The following is a 26,064-nucleotide window of genomic DNA, read 5'->3' as shown; positions in this document are numbered from 1 at the left end:
AATACATGCTCAAGTGGCTAAAACAGGTGGCTGTTTGCGAGAACACTGGCGTGCCTGCCAATGATAAGGAGCTTGACATGATGTGATCCTGCTATAAAAACAGGTAACACTCTGCCAATGCAAACAGTTAGTCAATTTACAGTCTACAGCCATGAAAAGAGCTATAAAGTTTTTACCGGATTGCTGCCATCAGATTACAGCAGGTTCACAAAGCAAAACCTACAAGCCAAAAATCTTATTTAGGATTTATGACAGGGTAGGTAAAACTATGAACCACAAAGTTATACACTTATGCATGCTATTTTTAATTCATGTGCATCTGTTGTAATTATTTTTAATTCCTTCTATGTAACGCACATTGAATTACCATTGTGTATGAAATGCTCTATGTAAACAAACTTGCCTTGCCTTTAAATGGCTTGTTGGTTACTGTTGGCAAAAACAGTGTGAATCAATTACACATCAGATGATAAATACACATCATAAATAAAATAAAATAAAATATTGAAACAATGACGAATGCATCACAAAAAAAAAGTGCCTATCTACGAATCCCCCACAAACACATCATGCAGCATTAATTAAAAGCCTATGATAGACACGGCATGCTTCTAACAGACCTATCAACAATGAAAATAGGATTTGCTGGCAAAAGAGCATTCCGGGGTCCCTCGGAGGGACTAATGAAAAACACTTTCATGGCTAACCCATCAAAAAAGCCAGGCTGGAGGAGAGCGGGGCAGCGTACAGCTCCAGCAGCAGGATGTCATGTGAGGGTCTGGAACGTGCGACCTCTCATTTCATCCTTTAATAAAGTCGCACCCAGGTGGCCTCGATGCCTTACAGTTGCCTGGGGCTCCCGAGCGCTAAACAGGAGCTTGGCTCAACGTCATTACACTCCATCCCTTTTGCTTCCCTGTTTTCCAGCGAAAAAAAAACGCATGCTATGTTTTCCATTTCATGTCACAATTTGAAAGTCTGTTATCAAGATCAAAATGCTCCTTAATCTCAGTTGGTGAAACTTGTCACATTGCCTCACTGATTGACTTGCAGAGCACTCTAACGGCAATTGTGAAATGATGAGGTGAGGAAATAACCCAACTAGGACCAAGACTGTGGGATCGGTTTGCGGTTAAAGCATTGGGGAAGTCTAGGGTAAGATGACTTGGTTGGAATGTTGCAACTCTTGCCTATTTAACATTAACACAAATCCTAAATCAAAAATCAAAATCAACAACAACAAATAAGTCCCAAAAAAGGGCTGTAGTACTTAAATGCTACATATTTGCAGCTGACAGGCTGCAGTGAAACTAGCCTAGAGGTGGTCATTTTTCAACTTGCTACGCTAATTCAAACACAAACACTGAGAGAGGCCTGGGATTTCATTGTGCAAATGATCTGCGTGTAATACTTTCATAACTTCCTGTGTGAAAGATGCCCGTTGGCCAAGCAGCCAGAAAAACATTCAGGTTATCAGAATTTCTGTAGGCCATTTCTTTAATTAGCGCTCACAATTTGCGTTCAGATAATGTCAGGATTGATGAATTTAGTCTTGGAAGGACGACGGAAAGTTAAATAAAGTTCTCCTAGGGCTCTGCACTGTTTCAATAGACAGAATAAATGCTTATATTGACAGATGAAAAGATACCTGTCTGGTTTACTGCTCATTCAGACAGTAACTTAACACCACGCACACCCACACATCTGTCAAATCAAGGCTTTATGCTGTAATTGCAGAAGAAGGAACCTGAATTTTTCAAACAGTTCCAGCAAACGGCAAATTGCATTTATTCCGCAACGTGGATGCAGCTTCAACCGTTTCCTGTCTTTGATTTATGCGTCCAGGTCTTTCATAACTTTCAAATTCATCAAGGCGGCTTTCATTCGGAAACGGAGCTAGAATGCTTTTTCGAACACAGCCCTCCTAATTAGAATTATTGTAACTCTGACAAACCCTGGACAGAGATGCCACTTAACCGCCTTGTCAGACCCTGGACTCACAGCCTGAATACAGATTCTCCACCTGTCCGCCTTTCCGTATTGTTCAAACTTTTCCACCGTACACCTATTTCCCCAGTGGGAAGCAGGTGGTATGTGGAGGTGTTTACGGAGAGAGTCTAACTGACAGCTGGCGGGAGGAGACTCAAACAGCTGCAGACGAGTGGAAAAAAAAAGCAGGAGAGAGAGAGAAGGCAAACAGCTCTAATACCCTCAGGGTTGTCAACTCCAATCCCCCAACCCACAATGCTTTTAACCAAGCAAACAGAGGAAAAACTGTTGCCGTCTCAAGACATCAGAGTCTTCCACCGAACTCCCAGATCTTGGAGCGATTTTGCAGGCTTTAAATGGGGCGATCAGAGGAGCTCAAAGGAGAGAGATGGAAGTTAAAACCATTTGACCAGCTTCATTAAAGTATTCAGTTATTATGTCAAAAAAAAACAAAGTACTATATTTACAGTATGGTGAACAGGAAACACGTTGGTTTACATTTTTCATTTCAAGGTGGAGGACAGCATCAAAACACACCAGATCAACTTCTTTACCGCTTTGTTTGGTTCTGCCAAGGTTATTGTAGACCTATTCCAAATTTCCTGAGGCTGAAGGGAAGGGGGTGGTGGTGGTGGTGGCAAGTGGGTGAGCATTGCGTGAAAACCGATTGCATGCAGATAAATCATTTGCAGAGATCAAAAGACAAATCAGCGCCAAAAGACAAAAGATGCTGACGAGTAGAGAACAATAGAAAATGTGAGATGTGGGGATCACAGCAGACAGCCGCAGTATCCAGCTGTAAAGGAGACATGCCGTGTTTTTCTTTTTTCTTTCTTTCTTTTTTTTTTAGCAAAGTGTGGCTAGGAAAGTGATCCTTGACAAGTTAACTGTACACTTCTGATCACGTAGGCCCACGACAGTCTTGAGGTTCACACCAGGGTTGTGCAAAATTTAAAATGGAAGAATTTCCTATTTTCTTTCCATTTATGCTTGTGAAATTGAACTGAATTGGCAACAGAGGAAGTTGAATTGGAATTTGAATTGACAAGAAAAACTGTAATTCATAGAAATTCAACAGAGATCATACATTCTGGGAAATCTACAGTAGTGTTTGTCCACAAAAGCCTAATTTATTAAATATGATCAAATATAAAATATACGAAATACAAATTTCTTTAAGCAGAGTTTCAAACATATTGTAAACATTTCATACCAACATGCAAAGTTTGTCTAAAAAATACAGTTATATGAATTTCTTTGAACTTTAATTCATTTTAATTCTTACTTTCAAATTCAAACTGAAATTCTTTATCCTGTTTGCTACCTCAATTCAAATTCAAGGAAATTATTTGGAATTCAAAAGTCATTCTCAATTTAATTTGATTCTGAATTGTGCACAACCTTGGGGCCAGATTCACAAAAATCATGTTAAGAAAAAAGTTAAGTTTTTTTTTTTTTTAAGATAAATTAATTTGTAAGAAGTTCATAAGAATGTTCCATGTGCAATTCTTGACGTTTTCAGATATTTTCTTAAGAACATCTTACTTTTCATAAGAAGAAAATGCCAGGTGTTGGCATTATCAGATTTTTGCCAACACTCATTAATCAACTTATTGAAAAACACCTCAAAGTCCGTTGTTTTCAGATTATGAAATAACCATAGAAAGCATGCACACTATTTTTGTCACCTCAGAGTGCCTGTGCACAAGGCTTGACATTAACTTTTTGTTCACCAGCCACTGTGGCTAGTGGTTTTCCAAAGTTACTAGCCACTCAGCATTTTCACTGGCCACAATTTTGACACCATACCCTGGGGAAAACTGCCATATAGATATTTTTAATATTATCAGCAGCAAGTATATTAGTCTGCTGTCACTTTAAGACCTGACGCACGGATCCATTATACTGTTACACATGCGTTTTCTTTCTCAACTGTTAATGTTCACTTAAAACATAACTGACTATGTTTACTTGAATACCAAGGCCGGTATTTTGACATTATTTTGTGTGTACTTGACTGTTTAAGCTCAATAAGCAGCCAAAAGGAATTCAGTTTAGTACTGAGAGGTGGCTGCGAGAATCTGTGAGTAATGCGTAAAATTATGCGCAATACGTGCAATCCTACACTGAAATTCAAACCCTGTAACACAAACAATATTTATCATGAGCAAATGAAACGAGTGAGGAAGCACAGCTGGTATCGTGTATCTCTGGGAAATGAGTATTGGAAGCATTTCATTATTGATATTATAAATAAAATTATATATTATATATTTTATTATAAATAAAACCCACCAAAATGGCTAGTAGGAGTGTCTGCACTACACGCCACTGCTGAAATCTACCCACATTTGGTGGGTTGGCGGGTGATAATGTCAAGCCTTGCTTGTGCACATAAAATAGCAATATGTATTATACGTAGCTAGCATTAACTTGTAATTTTATTATTTGAAACTACCCAATAAATTCAATAAATTCAAATAAATAAAAAATCCTACCTTTGTGTATTTACAAGTTATTTACAATGATTTTTAAGGAATTATTTGAACAATTTTAAGGAAAAAGATAAGAACATTCTTATTAAATGTTCTACCTAATGATCTATCTATCTATCTATCTATCTATCTATCTATCTATCTATATATATATATATATAATTGGGATGTACAAAAGCATATATTCTTTAAAAAAAACAGGCTAACAAAAGCTAAGCAGAAAAGTATGACACACAGAACATCAGGCACTAATCATAGCGGCATTCACAGATACCACTAGAATAAGTAACATATCACTTTTATGGGCCGTGTTCCCCTGCCATTAATGGCTAGAGAAAAAGACGAGGCCATATGAGCACAACCTTGAAATGAAACGCCTGCCGTGGTTAATCATATTCGGCTGTAAATTAGCTTTAATAATACATTGACTAGCGCATTTTCCACACACACCACTTTAAATACTTAGCATGATGCACGCATTGCCTACAAGTGCAGGGCCCAAAAAGAGATGCAAACTAGTTTAATCAAATAGGGCTAAGACTGGGTCAGTACATTTCCCTTATAGATTTGGATAGAGGGTCAGAGACACTTTTAGGTGTCCGCTAGTGGATTTGCATGAATGTAAATTTACTCTTCTGGGTCGCAGGATAGTATAAATAGCCCTGAGTTCCTCAAGACGTCTATTCTAAACAGCAGTTATTCAGAACAACTGCTGCAATGGTGAAATTAAAGGGGGGTTGCAGGGGGAAGGTTCCTCTTGCCACAACAAAGGAAGGAAATCCCACTTAGATTTGTACTTCTCTCTTTTCTTCTACTTTTAGCGGGTGTATCAGAGAACAAACAGTGCCTGAAGCTGGTAGCCACCTGTAATGTATTCCCCCACCCCACCCCCATTAAAGTCCTTCACAGAAATCAGAATTTAATAAATCACCCCGGAGTCTGACAGAGTTTATCTCAAGGGGTCGCTCTGACTCGGGAGGAGCCGCTAGACAGACAAAGCCTAGGCCGATAAGATGTGAAATTAAATACAGTTAGCAGTTTGAAACAAAGGACGGAATGTGTCACGAGCTGCAATGTAACCACCAAAAAGCTTATTGCTAAAGAAATGGCAGACAGAGGAGGTGATTCATTTCAGTTTGCGCACATTTAACCTCATTTGCATGCTTACTGTCAACATATCTCACTTCCGATGATATGTTCAAGAGCTTTCATTAAGGCCTGAAGTTGACATCCTTTTTATTGAGGCATGGCATATAAATCATGGCCGTCGCACACCTGCACATCTTGATCAGAGATCTTGCTCTATCATGTTATGCTTCCTTTTAAACACATGACAGGTACGACACCAGTCATCGCTTAAGGTAAGGAGAGAGTTATGGGAGCACGGTTTATCTCTGTGTGCACAGATATCCTCACTTAGCATGTTGAAATACAGATTATTTACTATGACAAATACACTACATTTATTTACAGAGCATTAACATAGACCCAGTTAAATGTGAAGGTTTTAATTTTTGTGCAATTAGCATCATCAAAAGGAATTACAGAAATACTCACTGTTTTCAAACAGGTTTTCCGAAATCTGCCATTGGTTGAACAAACCGTTAGTCCTGCCCCCAAACTCACTCGTTGCTATGTTGACTGGTCGAGACATTCAAAACAAATAAGAGCAAAGATTTGAAAGTGCCAGATCCACAAAGTTTACACTTTTTGGAGCAGTCAACCAAACTTTTGGAGCAACTATAAATGGCTTACTCAACAATATAGTATACTTGACGAGAATGTATTTATCGTTGAACGTTTATTTCGGAACCTAGTGTGTGTTTCTCCCTTAGTTTGGTTCATTTAGACATATGAACACAACAATCGTGCTCAGATCCGCATCAAAACTATCACGCTGAGATCACCTGAACGAGTTGGTCTAATATAACAGAGAATCCGATTAGATTCAGCATACCAGGGTTTGAAAACTAGAATTTAAAGTTGCTCTATTGCGTCCAGTGACCACAGAAATTTCCTGCACTGTGAAAAAAAAAACCCTGTAAAATTTACGGTACAAAAACGGCAGCCGTGGTTGCCAGAACTTTACCGTAAAACATACAGTAACAACGTTTTAGGTTTTACGGGACAGCACTTAGTTTACTGTCTATTTTAGAGTTAAAAACCGTATAATTTAAAAGTTTATATTGTAATAATTACGGTTCATAACTGTTTATTTTACACACTGTAAAAAAAATCAGTTAAATCTACGGTAAAAAAACTTATTTCATTAACTGATATAATGTTACTTTACCTATTGAACCTATTGAAATACTAATATCTGTTTTGTACCTTTGTAATACACTGACAATCACCAAACACAGTGGTGATGAGAGTCACATGATGAATCAAAGTTCATCAGAAGCAGCTTTTCCACAAGCTGAAAAGAACAATACTAACATATAGAAGGTGCACAAAGTGTCATTCACACAAACACTAAACGCCATCATGGTAACACACATGAAATTTAAAAAAAAAAAATGCAATAAACATTAATTTAACAACATTAGATGTAACATAAAACCCTAATGTACATAACTGATTAGAAAAAAAAACTAAGAACAAATAGTTATTTCAACGAAAATACATCAAATGTGAAGTGTCACGCAGGAAATTGTAGGAATGTCAATTTACGTTTTTTTCACTGTAAATTATACAATGACTTATTTTTCACTTCCAAAAACTGTAAATGTAACAGTATTTTACTGTAAAATTGCATTAAGTACCGATAAATCTATTAAAGTTATTCACCGTATATAGTACGGAAACTTTCTGTAAACCAATTAACTGTTTTCACCATAGCATTTTTACAGTCTTTTACCGTTAAAATCGCAGTCATTTTTTACAGTGTGACCGTTTTTGGTTCACATGGTTTGGATCCTTCAAATGGATCTTATCATGAGCAATGTCAAAATAACAGACTTGCACTAACTGTCCAAATAGCAAAACTTATGCTTGATGTCTATAATTAATAAATTACCAAATGTCAGTCAATACTGTATTGGCCTGACGAATATACTGTATTGGTAGACCGCTAGTTGTCTGAGCATTTTAATCTGGGATAGAAGAATTTTAACAATGCCATGGTATGTTTTACCTTTAAGTTACAGAGGTTAAAAACAGGAAAAAGAAAGTTCCAACAAGACAACTGAAGGGCACATTACATGTCAACTAGTGTCCACAGCTAGCATACTAATGGTGTGTTGGTGTGCTAGCAACATACGCCTACTCTAATGAAAGAGGTGAGTTTGAGATTTTCAATGAGCACTTTGGCCTTGTCTTTTATTAATAACACTCCAGGGTCCAGGAGGCCACGAGCAAAATGGTGGGAACGGGCTGACCCGCATGCCACGCCTAATCTGTCCCGGTTCGGTCCGCGCCACCGACGGCCCTCGCTTGCTATCTGTTTCTCAAACTGATGCCTTCCTGCTGGGACGGCGTGGCTGGAGAGCTGTCAGCGTGCTGCCCTTTCTGGGGCGCTGTGCTATCTCTGCCTGCACCAGTCCACTGTGGCCTGTTGAAAAGAGCTGTCATAGCCTCGCAAGTCTCTGACATTCCTATTGGCTTGACCCTGACCCTTTGAGAAGCGCACCTTTAATTATCCTGTCTCAAATCTCCTTCCATGGCAAAACGAATATACATATCATAGCCGTGAGCATGTGTGCTATTCTTTTAAAGTACGCATTTGAGTGCCCCACTCAAAGCTGTGCAACTCTTGGAATAATATTAGACTATTTGGAATGTGACTGTGAGACAAGCAAGAGACACAGCTGCAGAAGAGGTTCTTTTATCAAGGGAAAATTACATAATGCCCCAACAACTATGAGCTGTTTCCAGAACTCCAGTACAATACTTAAAGTATAAAAACAGCACAGAAGACATCAATATGATTGTTTTAGCTGCCCTCCCCGGTATCCTCCAATTAAACATCCCTGTCAACGATAGGAGCGTAAAGACACTTTTGATCCATGTAATCAGATCTGTGAGCTTGCTTTTGTCTCACATTCCTTTTCTGACATTTGAAAGGTCAAGAGTGAGAGGACATTTGATAACTGCAAAATCCTCATACTCCATTTTACAACCCTTGTATAATCTGTCTTCTCAGAATTGGTAACATAGCATTTTATCTTTGGGAGGAGGGCAAGAGAGAGACTAGGAAACTGCGTCTGTTCACCATAAGGTGAAGCTTTAGGAATTCGCTGCACTGAAAACAAAAAGAGGAAAGAATCGGATAGCGCTCTGACCGCAACAAAAGGTAAAGTCGCTACACAGAAATACATGCTTGCTAAAAGAGTCAAACTGCTGTACCATAAATAATGAGTGAGCAAACTGTTTTTTCCTCTTTTTTTAGGTTTCAGGAAACTGTGCATTGTCAATATTGCACATGTAGCATGCCTTGGCCAAAATACGTATGCAATATGACACAGAAAAGTGTGATTTGTTCTCAATGCAGATCAAAGACATGACAGAACATTGCATTGTTTTCATTCAGACAATAATGACAGTTCCCAGTCCATTTTTGTTCCACCAGAGAAAATAATTGCCAAAAATGGCATTACGTGTCTCAGATAAACACAAAACAGTGGCATTCCTGTACAAATAAGTGTTTTTGAGTAATGGTTCAATGACTCATGAGGACAGTTCTGTTCCTGAATGAACCAGTGTGAGTTTGAATGAATCAGTTGAGTGAATGATTCAAGAGCTGCGTCTCATTTCAAAGGCTGCATACGCCAGAGGCGGTCTCGTTTAAGAAAAGTAACCATTAGATTGCAAAGTAAGAAAGAAATTAGAGTATTTTACACCTTATGAGGAATAACAGTAAATTTTGTTACAGTTACTTTTCTTAAGACACCAAATTCTTAATGACGTATGCAGCCTTCAAATGCAACCTCCGGAGGACGCAGCCTTCGATATGTGACGCAGCTAATAACTCACTCATGAAGACGACAGTCACTTGTTTCCTGAAAGAATCAATGTCCGTGTCAGAATCAGTGCCGCCACCTACTGGCGTGATGATGTAACCTGCAGAAAATCACTAAAATCCCAATCACTAATACACAGACTGACAGTCTAATTGGGACACACAAAACCATATATAAAGATTTCACACATACATACATACATACATACAGTCAAACCAAAAATTATTCAGAGATTTTTTATATTTTTGATATATTTTTACTAGTGGGTGTAGGACACTATAGTTCTTTTATGTAAGTGAGGAAAAGTAAAATAAAGTAAACTGTGACATATTATACCAAAAAATACAGTGGACTACCAGTAAAACTGAAAACATTTTGGAACCAAAAATTATTCAGACACTTTGACCTGACCATGTTTTGCTTAAGTGTTATCTGACATAATTAAGATAATTTTTTTCTGACACAGTTTAACTCTGAGATCTTATTCACTATAGTGAATAAACTGAATTAATGAATCTGTTCAAGGTGTCTGAATAAATTTTGGTTTGACTATTTATATATATATATATATATATATATATATATATATATATATATATATATATATATATATATATATATATATATATATATAAAAGCTATTAATTTAGAGTGAGCGGAATGATAATATGAACTTACGAGAATGGAACTGATGGCCTTTTTCTGTTGTTCCTGTTGTTTTATCAAGGCTTTGCTGCTCTCTGTACAGCACACAAAACCTTCCACTGTGCTCTCAGCACTGTGTTCCTTCTCCCTTCTCGACAGGACAGTCTTTCCCATTAAATAAGTCCTATTCCACTTAATGGCAACCTTGGGAGATCTGTAGCGCTTGAAAGCACCGGCACTTAACACTTTGTAGTCAGAGAAAACGTTTTTTTGATCTGCTCGTGTCATTTAATCATCCGTATTCTACCGAGCTACTCAGAAACAATTTTGCAGGATATTAACTTCTGGCTAAACCCTGCTTGTGCCATTTGTGGTTCCACTCAACCAATGGTCCCGTGGGGGCCGGAGCCCTCCTCACAGCTGTAATGAGCTTTACTGAGCTGAATAAAACAGTTAATAGAAAGGTAAGATCAAAAATGCATGAATCATGAAATATTAGCCAGATTCCAATGAAAAGGGCTCTGGTTAAGTAGACATAGCTGTCTGTAGGGTTGTTGGGCGGCTTCAGTAGTGCAGGAGACAGTTTAGTAACTTATTGAATGGCTATTCCATACCTCCTCCATGTATAAAGTTACTTAAGTGCTCGCCTGCAGGGAGAACCATGTCAAATCGCATTGAAAATAACTTTGAGGAGCAAATTGAATGTATTAGCTTAAAGGGAGGTGATGTCTATAGGGACCACTGACACTTAATACTGAATTATCCTAGACAAAATATACTGAGCAAAAGTAAAGTGATTCACTGTTCTTTCAAACCCCCCAAAAAAGAGACAAAAACCGTTTCTGTTGGTGAGAAAACCTACTTATTACTTGGTTGGCGTCCACAGAATACACAGACAGGCAGTGGCGTCCCATGAAAACCATTTTTGTTCCATTACAAAAAACTAGGTCATCCTCTCATAATTGTCAATCATGCAATAAATCTTTCTGTGCCGCAAATGAATACTGCACTGGGAATGAAACAAAGCTTATTGGCATGCAATGTCAGCTTGACTTAATTCATTCTCCTTTTCAGCTGAGCCTATTCATATGTGAAGTTTACGGATATCACACTGCCTGTTCCAGAGCGGGATAATAGATGTGGACAGACACATTATGCTGGGAATGTTGTATTAGCACAGCATAAGCTGTCTGAATGGAGACACAGCTCACAACAGAGTTTAAAATGTGAGACCGGATCCACAACTAGAATAAATTATCCTTCTTTAAGACACTTTAGAAGAATATTCTCTCTCCCGAGCAATGAATGTAAATATGTAAATGTATGTACAGACATGAACATCCTCTTCAATGGCTCTGAAATTAAAACAACAAGCAGAACTTTCAAGGGAATTGTTTTCTCTGAATCATCTGTTCATGACTTCATGTTTTAAAATAAATCCACAATCAAAATCATAAGATAAATAATCCTTTCTGATGCAGTATGAGCATGAGATGGGCAAAACTTAAGCATTTCTTAAAAATAATAGCAGTAATGCAAAAAAACATCAAAGAGTATCGCGGGAAAGAACAATCTTAAATCTTAAAGAGAAGTCTCAATAGATTCTAAATGAGAATAAAAGCAGAAATAGAAATAGAGATTTTTCTTCTCGAAAAATACCCCATTAATCTCATAAGCATCTCTTGAGTTTTAGAAAAAAAAACAACAACAATATCTCAAACTTTGTAATAAAAAGTCAGAGATTTTGGTAACACATTAGTATGGGGAACAGTTCTCAACTAGTTGCTTATTAGCTTGCATATTGGCTGTTTATTAGTACTTATAAAGCACATATTAATACCTTATTCTGAATGACCATTTTATCTACATACCTAAATCTTACCCCATACCTGAACTTAACCACAACAACTACCTTACTAACTATTAATAAGCAGTAAATTAAGAGTTTATTGAAATCATAGTTAAAGGGTTAGTTCACTCAAAAATGAAAATTCTGTCATTTATTACTCACACTCATGTCGTTCTAACCCCGTAAGACCTTTGTTCATCTTCGGAACACAAATTAAGATATTTTTGATTAAATCCGATGGCTCAGTGAGGCCTCTATGGCCAGCAATGTCACCTCTCAAGATCCAGAAAGCTATATATTTAAAACAGTTCATGTGAGTACGGTGGTTCTACCTTAATATTAACAAAAAACAAAATAACGACTTTTCAACAATATCTAGTGATGGCCGATTTCAAAACACTGCTTCGAAGCTTTACGAATCTTTTGTTTCGAATCAGTTGTTCGGATTGCGTATCAAACTGCTGAAATCATGTGACTTTGGTGCTTCAAACCACTGATTCAAAACAAAAGATTCGTAAAGTTTTGAAGCTTCATGAAGCAGTGTTTTGAAATCGGCCATCATTAGCTATTGTTGAAAGGTTGTGTTTTTTTTGTTTTGGCGCACAAAAAGTATTCTCGTCACTTTATAATATTAAGGTAGAATCACTGTACTCACATGAACTGTTTAAAATATGTTTTTAGTACCTTTCTGGATCTTGAGAGGTTCCGGTTCGGTGACATTGCTGGCAATAGAGGCCTCACTAAGCCATCAAATTTCATCAAAAATATCTTGATTTGTGTTCTGAAGATGACCAAAGGTCTTACGGGTGTAAAACGACATGAGGATGAGTAATAAATGACATAATTTTCATTTTTTGGTGAACTAACCCTTTAATTGTGAATATGTGTTCCCCATACCAAAGTGTTACAGAGATTTCAATATGAACATTTTCCATTAGATTCTTACAAAGTTTCTCCAACCTGGTCTCAAAAAAAGAAAAAGAAAAAAAAGACGGTTACATAAAAACATTGTACAAAAACAACCCCTTACCCGAACCCTTAAACTAACTATGACTGTAATATGAAAACATTTAAAAGTACTACATTTTTGTACTGTATAATTTGTACAATGATGTCATGCGATTTCACCATCTCGTCCAAATTATTACGAGTGATTACGAGTCTGTTTGTGCTTCTGAGAATGTAATTGTGTCTGGTATCTTTCCATCATACAAAGGCTTGAACACAATATCTGCATCTGCTACAGCTCTGGGCTCACCATTTACCTTCTCCTGCCAGGTGTCTTCAGTTTACTAATATCTGATTGGACAGACGGGAAATGCAGTGGTACGCCTCCAGCAGACGAGTTTGGTGTCATGTCTCTCTGGAGCAAACTGTCAGTCTTTAAGAAGTGAGTAATAATAGCCGGGTACCACAGCCACTTGCTATGGAAAAAACACTTTCTTTTTTAAAGCGAGAAGCTGACATTTGAGTCTGCAGGAGAAACTCAAGCGGAGCATCATAGAAAGAGTTATCAGAATGCCTGTCTCACTGGACTTAGACAACAGCAATGTGAGAAGCTCTGGATTGCTTTCAAAGGAACAACACCTTTGTTTGCTGATAATGAAATACAGTACAGCCCATGGAGGGTTTCGGATGGATTAGGGATCTGTTGTTGGGGATATGCGTACTTTGTACTACAGTTATTAGAAGAAATATTTCCATTTGTTTTAAATGGGCTGCATTACAAGTTGCGATGTTTGCCCTTCAGAGAGTTGTGTGCTATGCAACAACTCATTCATGTTGGCCTTCAGTTGGCATACCATGATCAAGCTACAAGGTCTCCTAACTGATTGCTTTGATTTCATAAAGAGGCTACAAGAGCTGCATTTTAGAATGTTTCATATATACAAATCCAGGAGTAAACTGAACACAGTCATGCATATTTTGAGGAATATAATCAAAACTCTTGACGCTTACATCTTTACATTAATGCAATGGATGAATTAAAAGAAATAAAAGCTACTGAATAAAAAATATTTAAAAAAAAAAAATGTATGAAAAGATTCTTACTTAAAAGGTGCACTGTAAAAAGTAATATGCTCTATCTACTCAATAGAACTGTGGGAACACATTCCAAGCCATATTATTAATTAAATTCAACATATAAGAATTGAGTTAGAATCAATCAAATTAATTCATTAAAAGCCAACCATTTAAAATGCGTAAAATTAACAAACACCATTACAAACACAAACTGACATAAAAAGCATAGAGTCAAAGTGCCAAACTAACACCGATCACCATAATGGTGACCAAACATTTTCAATAAAATCAACATCTAAACCTCTGTTAATTCATGTGTTTCTCTTTCCTTCAGTGATTCTGCTTATTATCATCAGGTGTCTTCAATGTTGTCAATAAAAAATAACGAGTTCTTAATTCATCTTTGACGTATGTCTGTTATTCAGATATTTTTGTTTAAATTTTACTCGTTTTAAATAGTTGACATTTAAGGAATTAATTTGATTAATTCTAACTCAATTCTATTTGTTGAATTTAATTAATAATATTGCTTGTAATCTGTTGCCAACATTTTATGGAGTAGATATAGCGTATTACTTTTTTACAGTGGAGAATCAGATACAAACACATCAACGACGGCATCAATATGAGCAACGTATGGGATCCTCAGCGGCAACGAGCACCGAAATTTGGCTTTTCAATTATGATTCAATTGTGCTAAATTGACTTGATAGGCTTCTGTGCGGTCCATGAGGATTTTAGCTTCATAAGAGAGGTCTGGTGTCTCAGCTTTGTCAAAGGCCCATCATGCTTTGAGCTCTGATAGAGTTCCATTCTATTCTCGAGTGTCATTAGCTGTGGGCCAGGTAAAGATTAGATAACAATCAGAACTTTATGAGATACCTTTAGAGGTGTTAGGAGTCTTTTGTCGCATTGCTGAAAGAGGAATGTAGATTAAAAAAACATATAACTTCTTTTTTTCTTTCATTATCTAACTGAGCGGGGACTCTTCAGTTGTTTTGGCAGCACAGAAAAAAAAATTATTTTTAAGGAGCAAAAAACTCTTAACATGCCATGTTAAGCATAATTCATGGAGTATTCATAAATTACTAAATATATAATTTATGGCGGAATTCTGAAAGCAGTTTTATCAAAGGTACTTTAATAATATAATTCATTTTTGCAGGAGAGCTTGAAGTGAATTGAATTGAGAGCTCTATTTATTTTGTCCTAGGAAAAGTGTCTCCAGCACTCCAGAGCTCTTTGTTTTTCTTTAATGGAGTTATGGTGCTCTCATTGCGCTGTAAAGTGCCGCTTGTTCTGACCTAAATGAAAACAGCCTCGAGACCTCAGCAGTCACCTGTCCTTCACCGCAGTCGCGCCAAAACCTGCTGACGGCATCTCCGAGCTTCCCCGCACCTCATTGACGCTGTTTATGACAGCGGTTCAAACTTAAATATCCAGCTTTTGCCGTCTTCTTTCAAAACCACAGAGCTCATAAAACATCCATCATGACATTCCTCCATTTTATAACAGAGTAAATATCAGTCTTACAGGGTAGATTTCCCATCATTCACTTTTATCACAGTAGAGTGGGACAAGAAGAGGCCATTAAGTTCAAACAACGTAGATATTTCTGTGATAACATGAAAAAGTTTATATAGGAGGAGATTCATCATTTGATATGATCTTGAAGATGGGGGGGGGAGGGACAAGAAGAGGAAATTTCTGGAATCCCATTTGAGATTGATTCCCTGAAGTATTCTCCTTTTCTTTTTTTTTTTCTCATGTCAGCTTCAACACGAAAATGAAGCCAGGGAAAATTAACTCCTGATATGGCTACGCTGAATTAGACGGTGAAAAAAAAAACACTTTTTAAGGATTCCGGCCTTGTCATTTTCAATTTTCTGCTCTTTGGACATGCTTGTATTCAGATTCCCGAACATCCACTCGGCATATCAATCCTAATTAGACAATCTGGGTCCGCGAAGGATGAGAGCCGAGTTATTTGCATAATTTAATCATAAATACTCAGCGATACATATTTCCGAATGCATTTGTACAATCATCTTTCTATCCTTAGGGCAAAAATATTAATATGATTAGGCAATAATTCTTTAAAAAAGGAGGAAAATAGGAAACCAGAAAGTGCACTCTCTTTTTAAACTCCAGCTTTGGGCTATATGAAAAATTAATTAATTTCTGGGGAAAATCAATTTCTTTATGTGACCATATTAGACAGAGCCGAGCTAAGGCCCGGAATCGCTCTCCAATCAAGAAATCTCATCTGCTCCCTCTAACTTGTGTCAGTAGTGGTTAGCGTCCCTGCGTGAGCGTCAACGGTCTGCGCACTGCTTCCTAAATATGCTGTAATGTGGAAGGGATGGTGGCTAAAGACATGCCAGGGCTCTGAGTCAGAGAGCTCATAATGCATTGCTTTTTCCACCGGCAATCAGCCTCAGGTGTGACTACGGTGGCTAGTGTCACTGTCCTGTCTCATTTCATACATCTGGTGGTCAGAAATTAGGAAACCTGCAGGTGATTTGACACACTTACACTTGCTTGTTTGATTTGAGACCAATTGATGACTCACGCCATCGCTCACGGTCACCTGTTCTAAAAATCATGAACGTCCGCTATTTGCGCAATTAGCTTTTGCATGTTTGACCAATTCAATTTTTTATCTAAAGCGGTAGCTTTCACAAAAATAAATAAATAAAAATTTTTCTCAACCCTGTATGACTTTCTTTCTTCTGCGGCACACAAAAGAAGACTTTTTGAAAAACAATGAAAGTCAAAGGGATTCAATCAATGTTGTTTTAGACCCCATTGACTTTCAATGTATGACAAATATACAGGATAAACGGATGACAGATTTTCATTTTTGGGTGAACTATCCCTTTAATATGGAGGTCAAATGTCAAGAAGAAATTTCTGTTATTGAAATGTAAAAGTGTGTGCAAATATGAGGGCTTAAATAGCGTAATTCAATTAATTCAAGAAATATATATGTTTATTTTCCTAGAACTGTTTCAAATGACCTCAATTGAATACAGAGGTATCAAGTTGCTTTCATCAGTGTCACGTTCATAAACTCTTCTACTGTCTTCTCTCGCATTGACGACGAATGCCAAGTGCACAGTTAATTTGAACACACGTGGCTAATCCTATCAAGGAAAGCTCCAATGACTCACGGCGACGGAAAAAATAAAAACCAGATTGTTTATCTGCTTCATTTTCAATCCATCAGCGCTGATCGCAAGTGAGGAATATGGAATCATATGTATGATTTGTAAGAAAGTGCTACAATGAATCTGTGATTTTAACAAGCCTTTTAACATGCATCCCCCCCCCCCCCACACACACACACATCCCCCCTCAACTCTTTCATCCTAATCAGCATCTGTCTCTCTGTTTTTTGAAGTTATTATCGCCTCAGCTCCCTCTTGGATGTGGTTGCTGGGTGACGGGTATCTTAGCACCCACTCTGACTGGGAATGATTTGAATTCGATCCAAAGATTTCCCATGAGTACCTGTAAACACATCCGTGCCTTGTCGAAAACAAATATATCAGAAGAGCACTGCAAAGAGAGTGAGAGAGGGAAAAAAAAGAGCGATAAAATCTGCCACTGTGTGTTAAGACGCACCCCTGAGTGCTAAACAAAATAATGACGCTCCTCTGTAAATATGCCAGTCTGTGTTGTACACAAACAAAAATATTTAGTCAAAAGTGATGCTCTTGTGATTGAATTATAAATGTAAAAATCGAAGAAAATTTCATTTAAAGCATAATTAATTAAATGAAAACAAACTTGAGGACATCTTTATTCATTTAAATTGAATGAAACAAAAAAAAAGTCTAAAATATGCAAGTGCATTCAGAGATATCCATTTAACCTTCCATTGTTGACAACAACTGTCAATTAACCGCCTGGGCCGTACGCAGCCTGACAAACCCTCCGACGTAACAGCTGTCTCAGCACTCACCTCCAGCCCAACCGCCCTGATGTTTCAATAACCTTTCCTTAAGAGTTCAAATGTCACCAGGCGGCAAGAACCGCATCGTCCCACGCGGACAAAATGGAAAGGAAAACAAGTAGCTGAAGTATTGCTTCTCACGGGGCAGACTCATAACTCCTATGAAAGCAGAGAGATTACAGCCCCGTATCTGTTCGGCGGCAGAAGGTGCGCATTAATCTGGGCCGAGGGTCCCCGGGAGAATGAGGGGGGGGGGCCGGAGGAACACGTCCTCATGCGGAAGGGAGAACGGGGCGAGTCTGACTCCGCTTCATGGGGAATTCTTTTAATGTGAGCAGACAAAGATGTAAGGCCGCTGTTATCCCGTAGCAAAGAGGATTATTAGCACTTCTTCAGCACTCTGGAAGCCGAGCAGCATGCTGGAAAAGTGAGCTCGCTAGTATGCCTTTTTTTTTTATTATTATGTCTGGTTTTTTGTGTGTGTGTTTATTTGCAAGACAATGGAAATAGGATTGGAACACATCCCAAGCCGGACTCGAACCTCACCTCTTATGCTGTCAGCACATGCACAACCCATTGCACCACTCCTCTGTAAAGTTCTCCTCTACACACCAAAAAAAACGAAATTATCCTTCTTTAAAATTCAAAATTTGAGCACGCAACGGCACCCCAAGTCACGTCCATGCAAGAGTTATGACTTAGCGTGCTGACCTTCCCTGTACAGAGAATCAAAGCAGATGCAGATACATTAAATCCACACTGTAAATAAGAACCAGTGTGTTTGTGTTCCATCCGAGCAGATACCTTTGTCCATACAAATGATGTAATCCTCCAAATGGGAAGCAGACATGGAGGAGGTGATTGATTTCAGCATAACACCGGCAGTACCAGGTGCTTTCAGAGACAATTACAGGCCTCTCTATGCAGCAGTAATAGGCCAGCACTTTAGCATCATTAAAGCAATGTGTAGCACTGCATTATCCTTTAACCCCATCACTGACCACTCTCTTTCCCAGCCCCGGAGTTCAAACCACACACTCCATCACCTCAGGACCCCGGGACGGGGCCGCACGAGGAGGAGGGGAGCCGGACTGAAAGCACAAGCACAGGCCAAGAAGGAGCTCGCACAGACAGCATGGGAAAGACTGAGAGCAGACTGCTCCATTAGCACCGATGATGGACGAATACACACCGTACTTGACATACAGCTAGAGGGGAATATTTACACTGTGCATTTTTAGACAAACATAAGTAATAACTGCTTTAAATCAAGTGTACGATGAATTACACTGATACAAAAATAATGCAATGCATTTGGTATTGATCTGCAGCTGTAATTTTCACTAGCATTGAGAAGTCCAATATATGTGCATCACAAGAAAGAGAAAAAAAATCAATAATAAATTATTGCATATTATAATTGTAAAAATGTAGCAAAAAATACGTGGTGTAACAAAAGAGTTTTTAATCCGCACTCACACTGAATAAAAGTGGCACTTGTCCAAAACAGAAAATCATATTACGAGTGTGATTTATGTCATTTTTTTAATGCTATGTTTGTGAGAAATAATATTGTGTTAATATGATAAAAATCACTCTGGACATTCAGATCTAAAAAGATTGATATTATCATTATGTGCAATTTGTCACTTGCTGCCTGATCCACAGTATATATATATTGTTTTTAAATTATAAAATAATTCTCATAAACAAGTTTAATTTTCAGTTTTTATAGCATTGAAATTCCTCATTTAAAATTATCTGAAACTGTACAACACTCGGGCTTGAATTGCTGCATGCAAGGGGTTTTATGTTTTCATTTCAGATGAGCTGTCAACACCTTGACATTTTTAAATTAGCTTACTTTTTCTAGTAATTATTGGGCCCATTCACTTGATCACTAAAGGGTGACATTAAAGTTTCAGGGCGAATTATTCACCGATGTTACAAGCAGTAATTGTTTCCTGTGTGAATTTGTACCTTCAAGCACTGTATCACTCCTGCCATTAAGTATACAAGCACTTATTGACTGTGATTTGATTTTTCCCCAGAGGAAGAAAAGAGTAGAAAGAAATGTCTGCCTTTAAATACAACTAAAACATGGGAGAGAACGTCTTTTATGATAATTCTGACAAACATGCTTATTTAAATTTGTTCAAATAACAGAAAATCAAATAATATTTTCCTCTTATGCTCAATGGGAGCTCAATATTGTCTACAACATGCACAAATGCAGGGTGACTTTAATTTTTTTTTTTTTTTTTAAACATATTTGTTAGTAGAAAAATATATATCCACAAGAAAAAAGCTCTCATGCTCCACACATACACTTATGCATGATTTCCACCAAACATGTTTGACCCAATTGTCATTTATGAATTATTAATTTTGGTAAATAGTTGAAGAAAAAAAACACCCTACTGTATTTTACAGTACATGCACTACAACACTTCAGCAAAATGTTTGCATTTATTTATTATCATTATTATTATTATTATTATATTCCACTTTCTACCATCGCAAAAAGTTTGAATAATTTACTTTATGGTATTCTAGAATTAGTTGCACATTTTTTTATATTTTTATCATATTTATTTTAACGATATAAGAACAAGATTTGTTTCTTCACTGACACATTTGGTTTAGCAAGCTGACTACTTGAGATTAAAATTATTGATGTCACAAAATATGTAAATAACAGTACATAAAACTAGAAAAATAACAAAAAGTTCTTGGTTGAACTTAAAGCAATTGTAATGTTGCATCTGGCTGTAAAAAAAAAAATAATAATAATTTAGGTTTGTAGTTGGAACAGATATATATTTTAAAGTACAAGTACAAATGTGAAAGTATTTGCAAATGCCCTCCACATATTACTCCATTAATAAGTACATTAGTTGTACTCTTTTTTTTACTTTGTATTGTAAAGTTCACTTCACTTCTAACTTTTCTATTGATTATCTGAGCACTAAAAGAGTGGCACTCGTTCTGACCTGGCATTAGTGCAGTCGTTGTAGAGGGTCTCGAAGTCTTTTCTGGAGATGAGTTTGCAGCGGTTGACCCCGGGCTGGATGGCCCCCAGTCCGCGCAGGATGCGGACCTGCTCCACGTTACACACCACCGGCGTGATCTCCAGCCGCTTGAGTTTGGTGTAGACGGTGTGCAGACCCCCGACCAGGTGTTTGAGAAACAGGTCAAACGCCTGGGGCAGGCAGATGAGCTCCTGTCCGTCCACTGTGAAAGAGGCCACCTTGGCGCCCCTAAGCTCCACCATCCGACACTCATTATTCTGCGGGGTGTTTTCAACAGGAGACGGGGTCGAGTACACGGGCTTGCCGGCCAGTGAGATGCTGTTGGTGTTGGTGCTGATCAGATCCGTGCGGAACAGATTCTGGGGCGCTGACTGAGAGGGAGACGCAGAAGTGGCCAAGGGCGAGGATGATGATGCTGCGGTCGCGGAGCATGATGATGATGATGCTGATGATGCTGACGAAGAAGTTGAGATCGGACACGGCTGGACCAAAGACGACGGGGGAATCAGAGCAGCCGGTACGGCCATGGTGTTCTGCACCTATCAAATAAGTTCAGACGGGAAGGAGAGCCAGTATGTAAAAGTAGCGCAAAGAAGAAGAAATCCACCCGAGTGCGCTCCGCCGACGCGCGAATGGATGTGGAGAGGTGCCGTGCTGAAATTAGGGCTCTGAGAAAGATTGAGAGAGAATGACAGGAAGAAAATGAGCAGAAAAGTGTGCCTCTGCTCTGTGGATGAGTTGTTGTTGTCACAAGGTACAGAGAGGGAGGAGCCACTATCAGCCCTTTGAAACGGAGACATGCACAATCTAATGCGACCCTAGTGGAACAGCGTACGGAACATTTCCAGCGTTTACTTACAACCTTTGTGAGCTTCTCGGATGAAACCCGCGCCTCTTCTAGGAATGAATTCTCTCTGAAACTCAACTTTATACGCCGAGCTCCTCTGCTTCTTATTGTTCGTTGTTTTAAAGTAGCCTATTGAAGTTGGCTTTTTTTCTTTTTTTTTTTTTTGAGTGAGACAATAAGCAAATAAAAAGGTAAACTTTATAATTACTTTCATTAATAATGTGAACATTTATGAAAAATATATAGCCTAAAAAAATGCTTTTTATAAAATGATCTGTTAAACATTATAAATATGTTTATCATTGATAAGCCTATTATTGAAAGTCATTATCACTATGACAATTAACAAAAGTAGGCTATAGATGCAGAAAGTACTGTGAATTTAACAGTATCACAACTTGAGTTACTGGAGGGAAGAACGGGGTGAGTTGTAACACCATTGGTTTAACCAATTAGAAATGAGCTACAGGGGTGAAATTACTTCAAACATGAGCACAACCCTCCTGAAGTGACCGTAAAAGTAGGATAAAAAAGGTAGGTAAAGTGAAGTTTCAAACCTGGATTAATTTGATATGCATGTTACATGACAGAACTGGAAGCATATCATCTGAATTAGCAGGTTCTCTTGTTTAATTTGATATATGTCATCCACAGGCTATATCTGCATGTAAAAAAAAACTAAGAAATATCATGTCTGAGCAAACAATAGAGGCTGTAACACTTTCAGGTATTATTATTGAACCTACAAAGATGCATAAAAGGGTTGCGACATTAGACGCAATTTTGAAAGTAACATGTTGTTTTTTTATTTTATTTGGGGGGGGGGGGGGGTATAGCTTTTTTTTCTATATTTGATTCCAATTTGAATTTTTAATTTTAATTTGTTTTCAAATTTTCTGATAGGTTTAGCGTTTTCATATAAAACCATAAACAAACAGGGAAACAAAATGTGTTACTGTAACAGACATTTATGGGAATATTATGTGTCTCAAAATTTAATATGGGTGTGTTACAGATTTCACAAAATGTGTTACAACACTCCCCAATATCCACTTTTGATATATTTCCAAAAAAATAAAAAACCGACAAAGTTTACAAAAGCATGTTATTTCTCACACCTCTAATTTTGCAACTTCCTATGTATTTCTTCAAAAACATACAGAACTCTCCTAAAGCAAAGAGAAAACTTTGTGCAAATGTACACCGTCAGAACCCTATCTATCTGTGTTAACTTATAAGTTCAAGTTAGTCTGATTTGATCTGCTTTAAGATAAGCAGAATGCCATTTCAGAATTGTCATTCAGGCACAGAGGTAGCATGTAGTGTAAAAATCAATATCCGCTTAAAATTCATAGCCATACAAAGTTGCCCTTTATGTTGCTAACCTTTGCTTAAATATGCATCATATTAAGATTTCATTAAAAACAATGAATGTCATGATAGTTTGCCAACAGTTTTTCATGTTAGCATGGGGTTAACTGCAAATGATGGCCATAAAATTCTACACAAAGAACTGCTTGCAGACATTCGTTTAGAGAAGAATGATGATAAGACAAAAAGGCATCCACAAACGCCACAGGACCTCTATGAAGTCTCCGATTCAGAGTCTCTTAACAAGCTGGGTGGGCCTGATGAATCAAACTCCCATTAGAACAACAGTCTTTCAATAGACAAACAGCAGGATGCACAATGCAGAGAAAAGCTCAGTTGTTAATGCATTCTAACCTTGAATGTTCAATTAGTTTAATTGGTTAAATTAACAACGTCTGCAATCTTTATGTATTGGGTAAATGCAAGCATCCCGGCAAGAATTTCTCAATCTTGTGCTTTAAAAGAAGCTATGTTCGTTCTACATTGCATCATTACTCAATGAGCCAGGACTGAGAGGAATGCTACATGATAACACAGTCCACCTGAGAGAAGTTCAAGCCAACAATAATCAAGAGGTTACATACAACAAAGAACAGCTTGAAACAGCAGAGAATGAAATGTTAAACTGTTTTAATTAACTCCTCTTTAAGGTCAACAGTACAGAAATAGCATGTCCACCTCAATTAGACAGTCATACTTAATCTATTCTCTCTATATAAAACACTTTACAATAAAGTCCCATTAGTTATCGTTAGTTATAAAACGGTTAGTTCCTGTCCTTGATTCTGATTGGTCAATAGCTGTGTTTTATTCACGACAAAACACGGCTATGACCGCTTCACCCGACGGTTCTGTGTATCGCTACACAACACCCTTAGGAAACACTCTTAGCAAACTGTATGTTCTCAATTGATATTGTTCATTGAAGTTTACTGTATTATGTAGAAGAGTATTGTGAGAAAGAGATCGCGTGAGCGAGTTTATTACCTGCATTCAGATTTAGCATTTTCCAGTAGGTCAGTCCTATGTTCATAATAAAAAAAAATCCGATGTATCATCTTAACATTTAAGGGGTTTTCACATGACTAACAGCGCTAGTCAAAGCATTTGTCAGTTGCGTCTTGTTCCGTTTTCAATATAAAAGTCTTTGTTACTGACCGACACGCTCATAAAGACAGTCTTTGCCGCCATCTAATGGCTTAATAATGTAACTTCTGTTGCTGTTCACGGTCAGGGACTATTTTTTCCGGCGGAAGGAAGGCTTTTAGAAAAAGTTTACTTCATGAAAGTTGCATTGATACATATTTCTGGCTTTAATATTTGTATTGTGTGGTAACCGTTTTATAAAAGCAATAAGGTACTCGAGGCTAGTGCTGTATCGTGAATAAGTCACGGCCGAAGGGCGTTTTTAGACACGACACAAAGTAGTGTTGGTTAATGCCCTTCATGCATTAACTAACACTAACCAACAATGAGCAATAATAATGTATTAGTAAATGTTGAAATTAACATGAACTGAGATTAATAAAAGCTTAAGAACTAACTACTGTTAAAAAAATTAAGCCTTGTTGTAAATTGTAATATATGTGTGTGTGTGTGTGTGTGTGTGTGGTGTGTGGTAAGGGAAAAAGTGTAATACAGAATACAACACTGGCATTTACACTACTAGCGCTTGAAAAGGAACCATCAGGAAGGCAAACGGATGACATAAATGCTACCACAAATTAAAACAATCTGACTGTTTGAAGGAGTTATCTTCTGAAGGAGCATAAAGGGTGTTCTTTTTTTGAAAATGACATTTAAATGGTTTCTAAATAGTGCTTGAAGTTAGTCAACGAGATTTATGTGTTTCTTTCATGTGTTTATATGATATCAGAGGCCCATGATGACTGCTGGGAGATGACATGACATCGCTAATGAGGAAAGGCCCATCACAAGACCACACGCACAAAGGTTTGATGGCGTTGCCGTGCTGATGACTAACTTTGTTTATGGCATTTGTTACAGGGAACACACAGCAAACATCAGACATACATGAACCATCAAACAAGCTGACAACAGTACCTACATCTACTTTCTTTCCTAATCCTCAGCACAACGGCTAGAAGACTAACAAATGGAGAGGCAGCTGGGAGTAAAGTGGGTGCTGCACAGAGTTTCCCTCCATCTGTATGAATCACCATAAAGCTAATGTATCAGTGTTTAAAAGTAGAACTACGACATGACTCGCGTATGATCAATGGCTCCGTATATTGTTTGATATAATAATTTATTCAGCCTATAAGGCTTTGATAAAACAATGTTGAAAAGCAATTTAAATTAAATTCATTTAAATGTCAATTCTCATGGTTAGGATTTTTCTATAATTGGCTATTTAATTAAAATAATTTTCACAGTCATTAATACAGCTCGCAACTTGTAGTGCACTGACATGTTTTAATTACATGGTATTAACAAAATTGATATGCTTTAGAAAGCATGGTGAATAAGAAATAATTACACCAATCATACATCATCCCCCTTATGGACATTAAGAGTATTTCAACATAATTGATGAACTTTGAAAAGGAAGATAAATAACTTTAATTGCATAAAATGGGCGTACCTGGTTCAAATGGAAACAGCCATCATTGCATTGCAACATATTGGCAGATTCCACTAAATGCAAATCTGCTCACCGTCTCATCTGATGAATAAACATGGCTTTCATGCAGTAAATATTTGGGTACATCTGCAAGTGTGGTACGTCTGTCTTCTGACTCACGTTCATTACTCACATTGTTCTGTTTTCGGGGGAGGATGCAGCTTAAAATGCTGCTCAGACAAACAGAGTGCAGAGTGAGACAAATACTTATTGATTTTGAATATTTGTCTCCTCAAGGTCGCATGCCA

General features: G+C 37.6%; 1 protein-coding gene across 9 annotated transcripts in view; it reads right to left on the bottom strand.

The window, feature by feature from the left end:
* Nucleotides 1-21,481, bottom strand: part of dachd (dachshund d) — a 126,423-nt gene extending 104,942 nt beyond the window's left edge. For all 9 annotated transcript variants that reach the window (XM_048193819.1, XM_048193820.1, XM_048193822.1 and 6 more), the window contains exon 1: nt 20,916-21,481. In XM_048193819.1, the coding sequence (XP_048049776.1) occupies nt 20,916-21,481 (566 nt within the window). The remainder of the gene's footprint in view (nt 1-20,915) is intronic.
* Between the last annotated feature and the right edge of the window lie 4,583 nt (nt 21,482-26,064).

The sequence above is a fragment of the Megalobrama amblycephala genome, linkage group LG6, assembly GCF_018812025.1.
Source record: "Megalobrama amblycephala isolate DHTTF-2021 linkage group LG6, ASM1881202v1, whole genome shotgun sequence".
Lineage (NCBI taxonomy): Eukaryota > Metazoa > Chordata > Actinopteri > Cypriniformes > Xenocyprididae > Megalobrama > Megalobrama amblycephala.
This window is presented reverse-complemented; position numbering and strand designations above follow the sequence as displayed.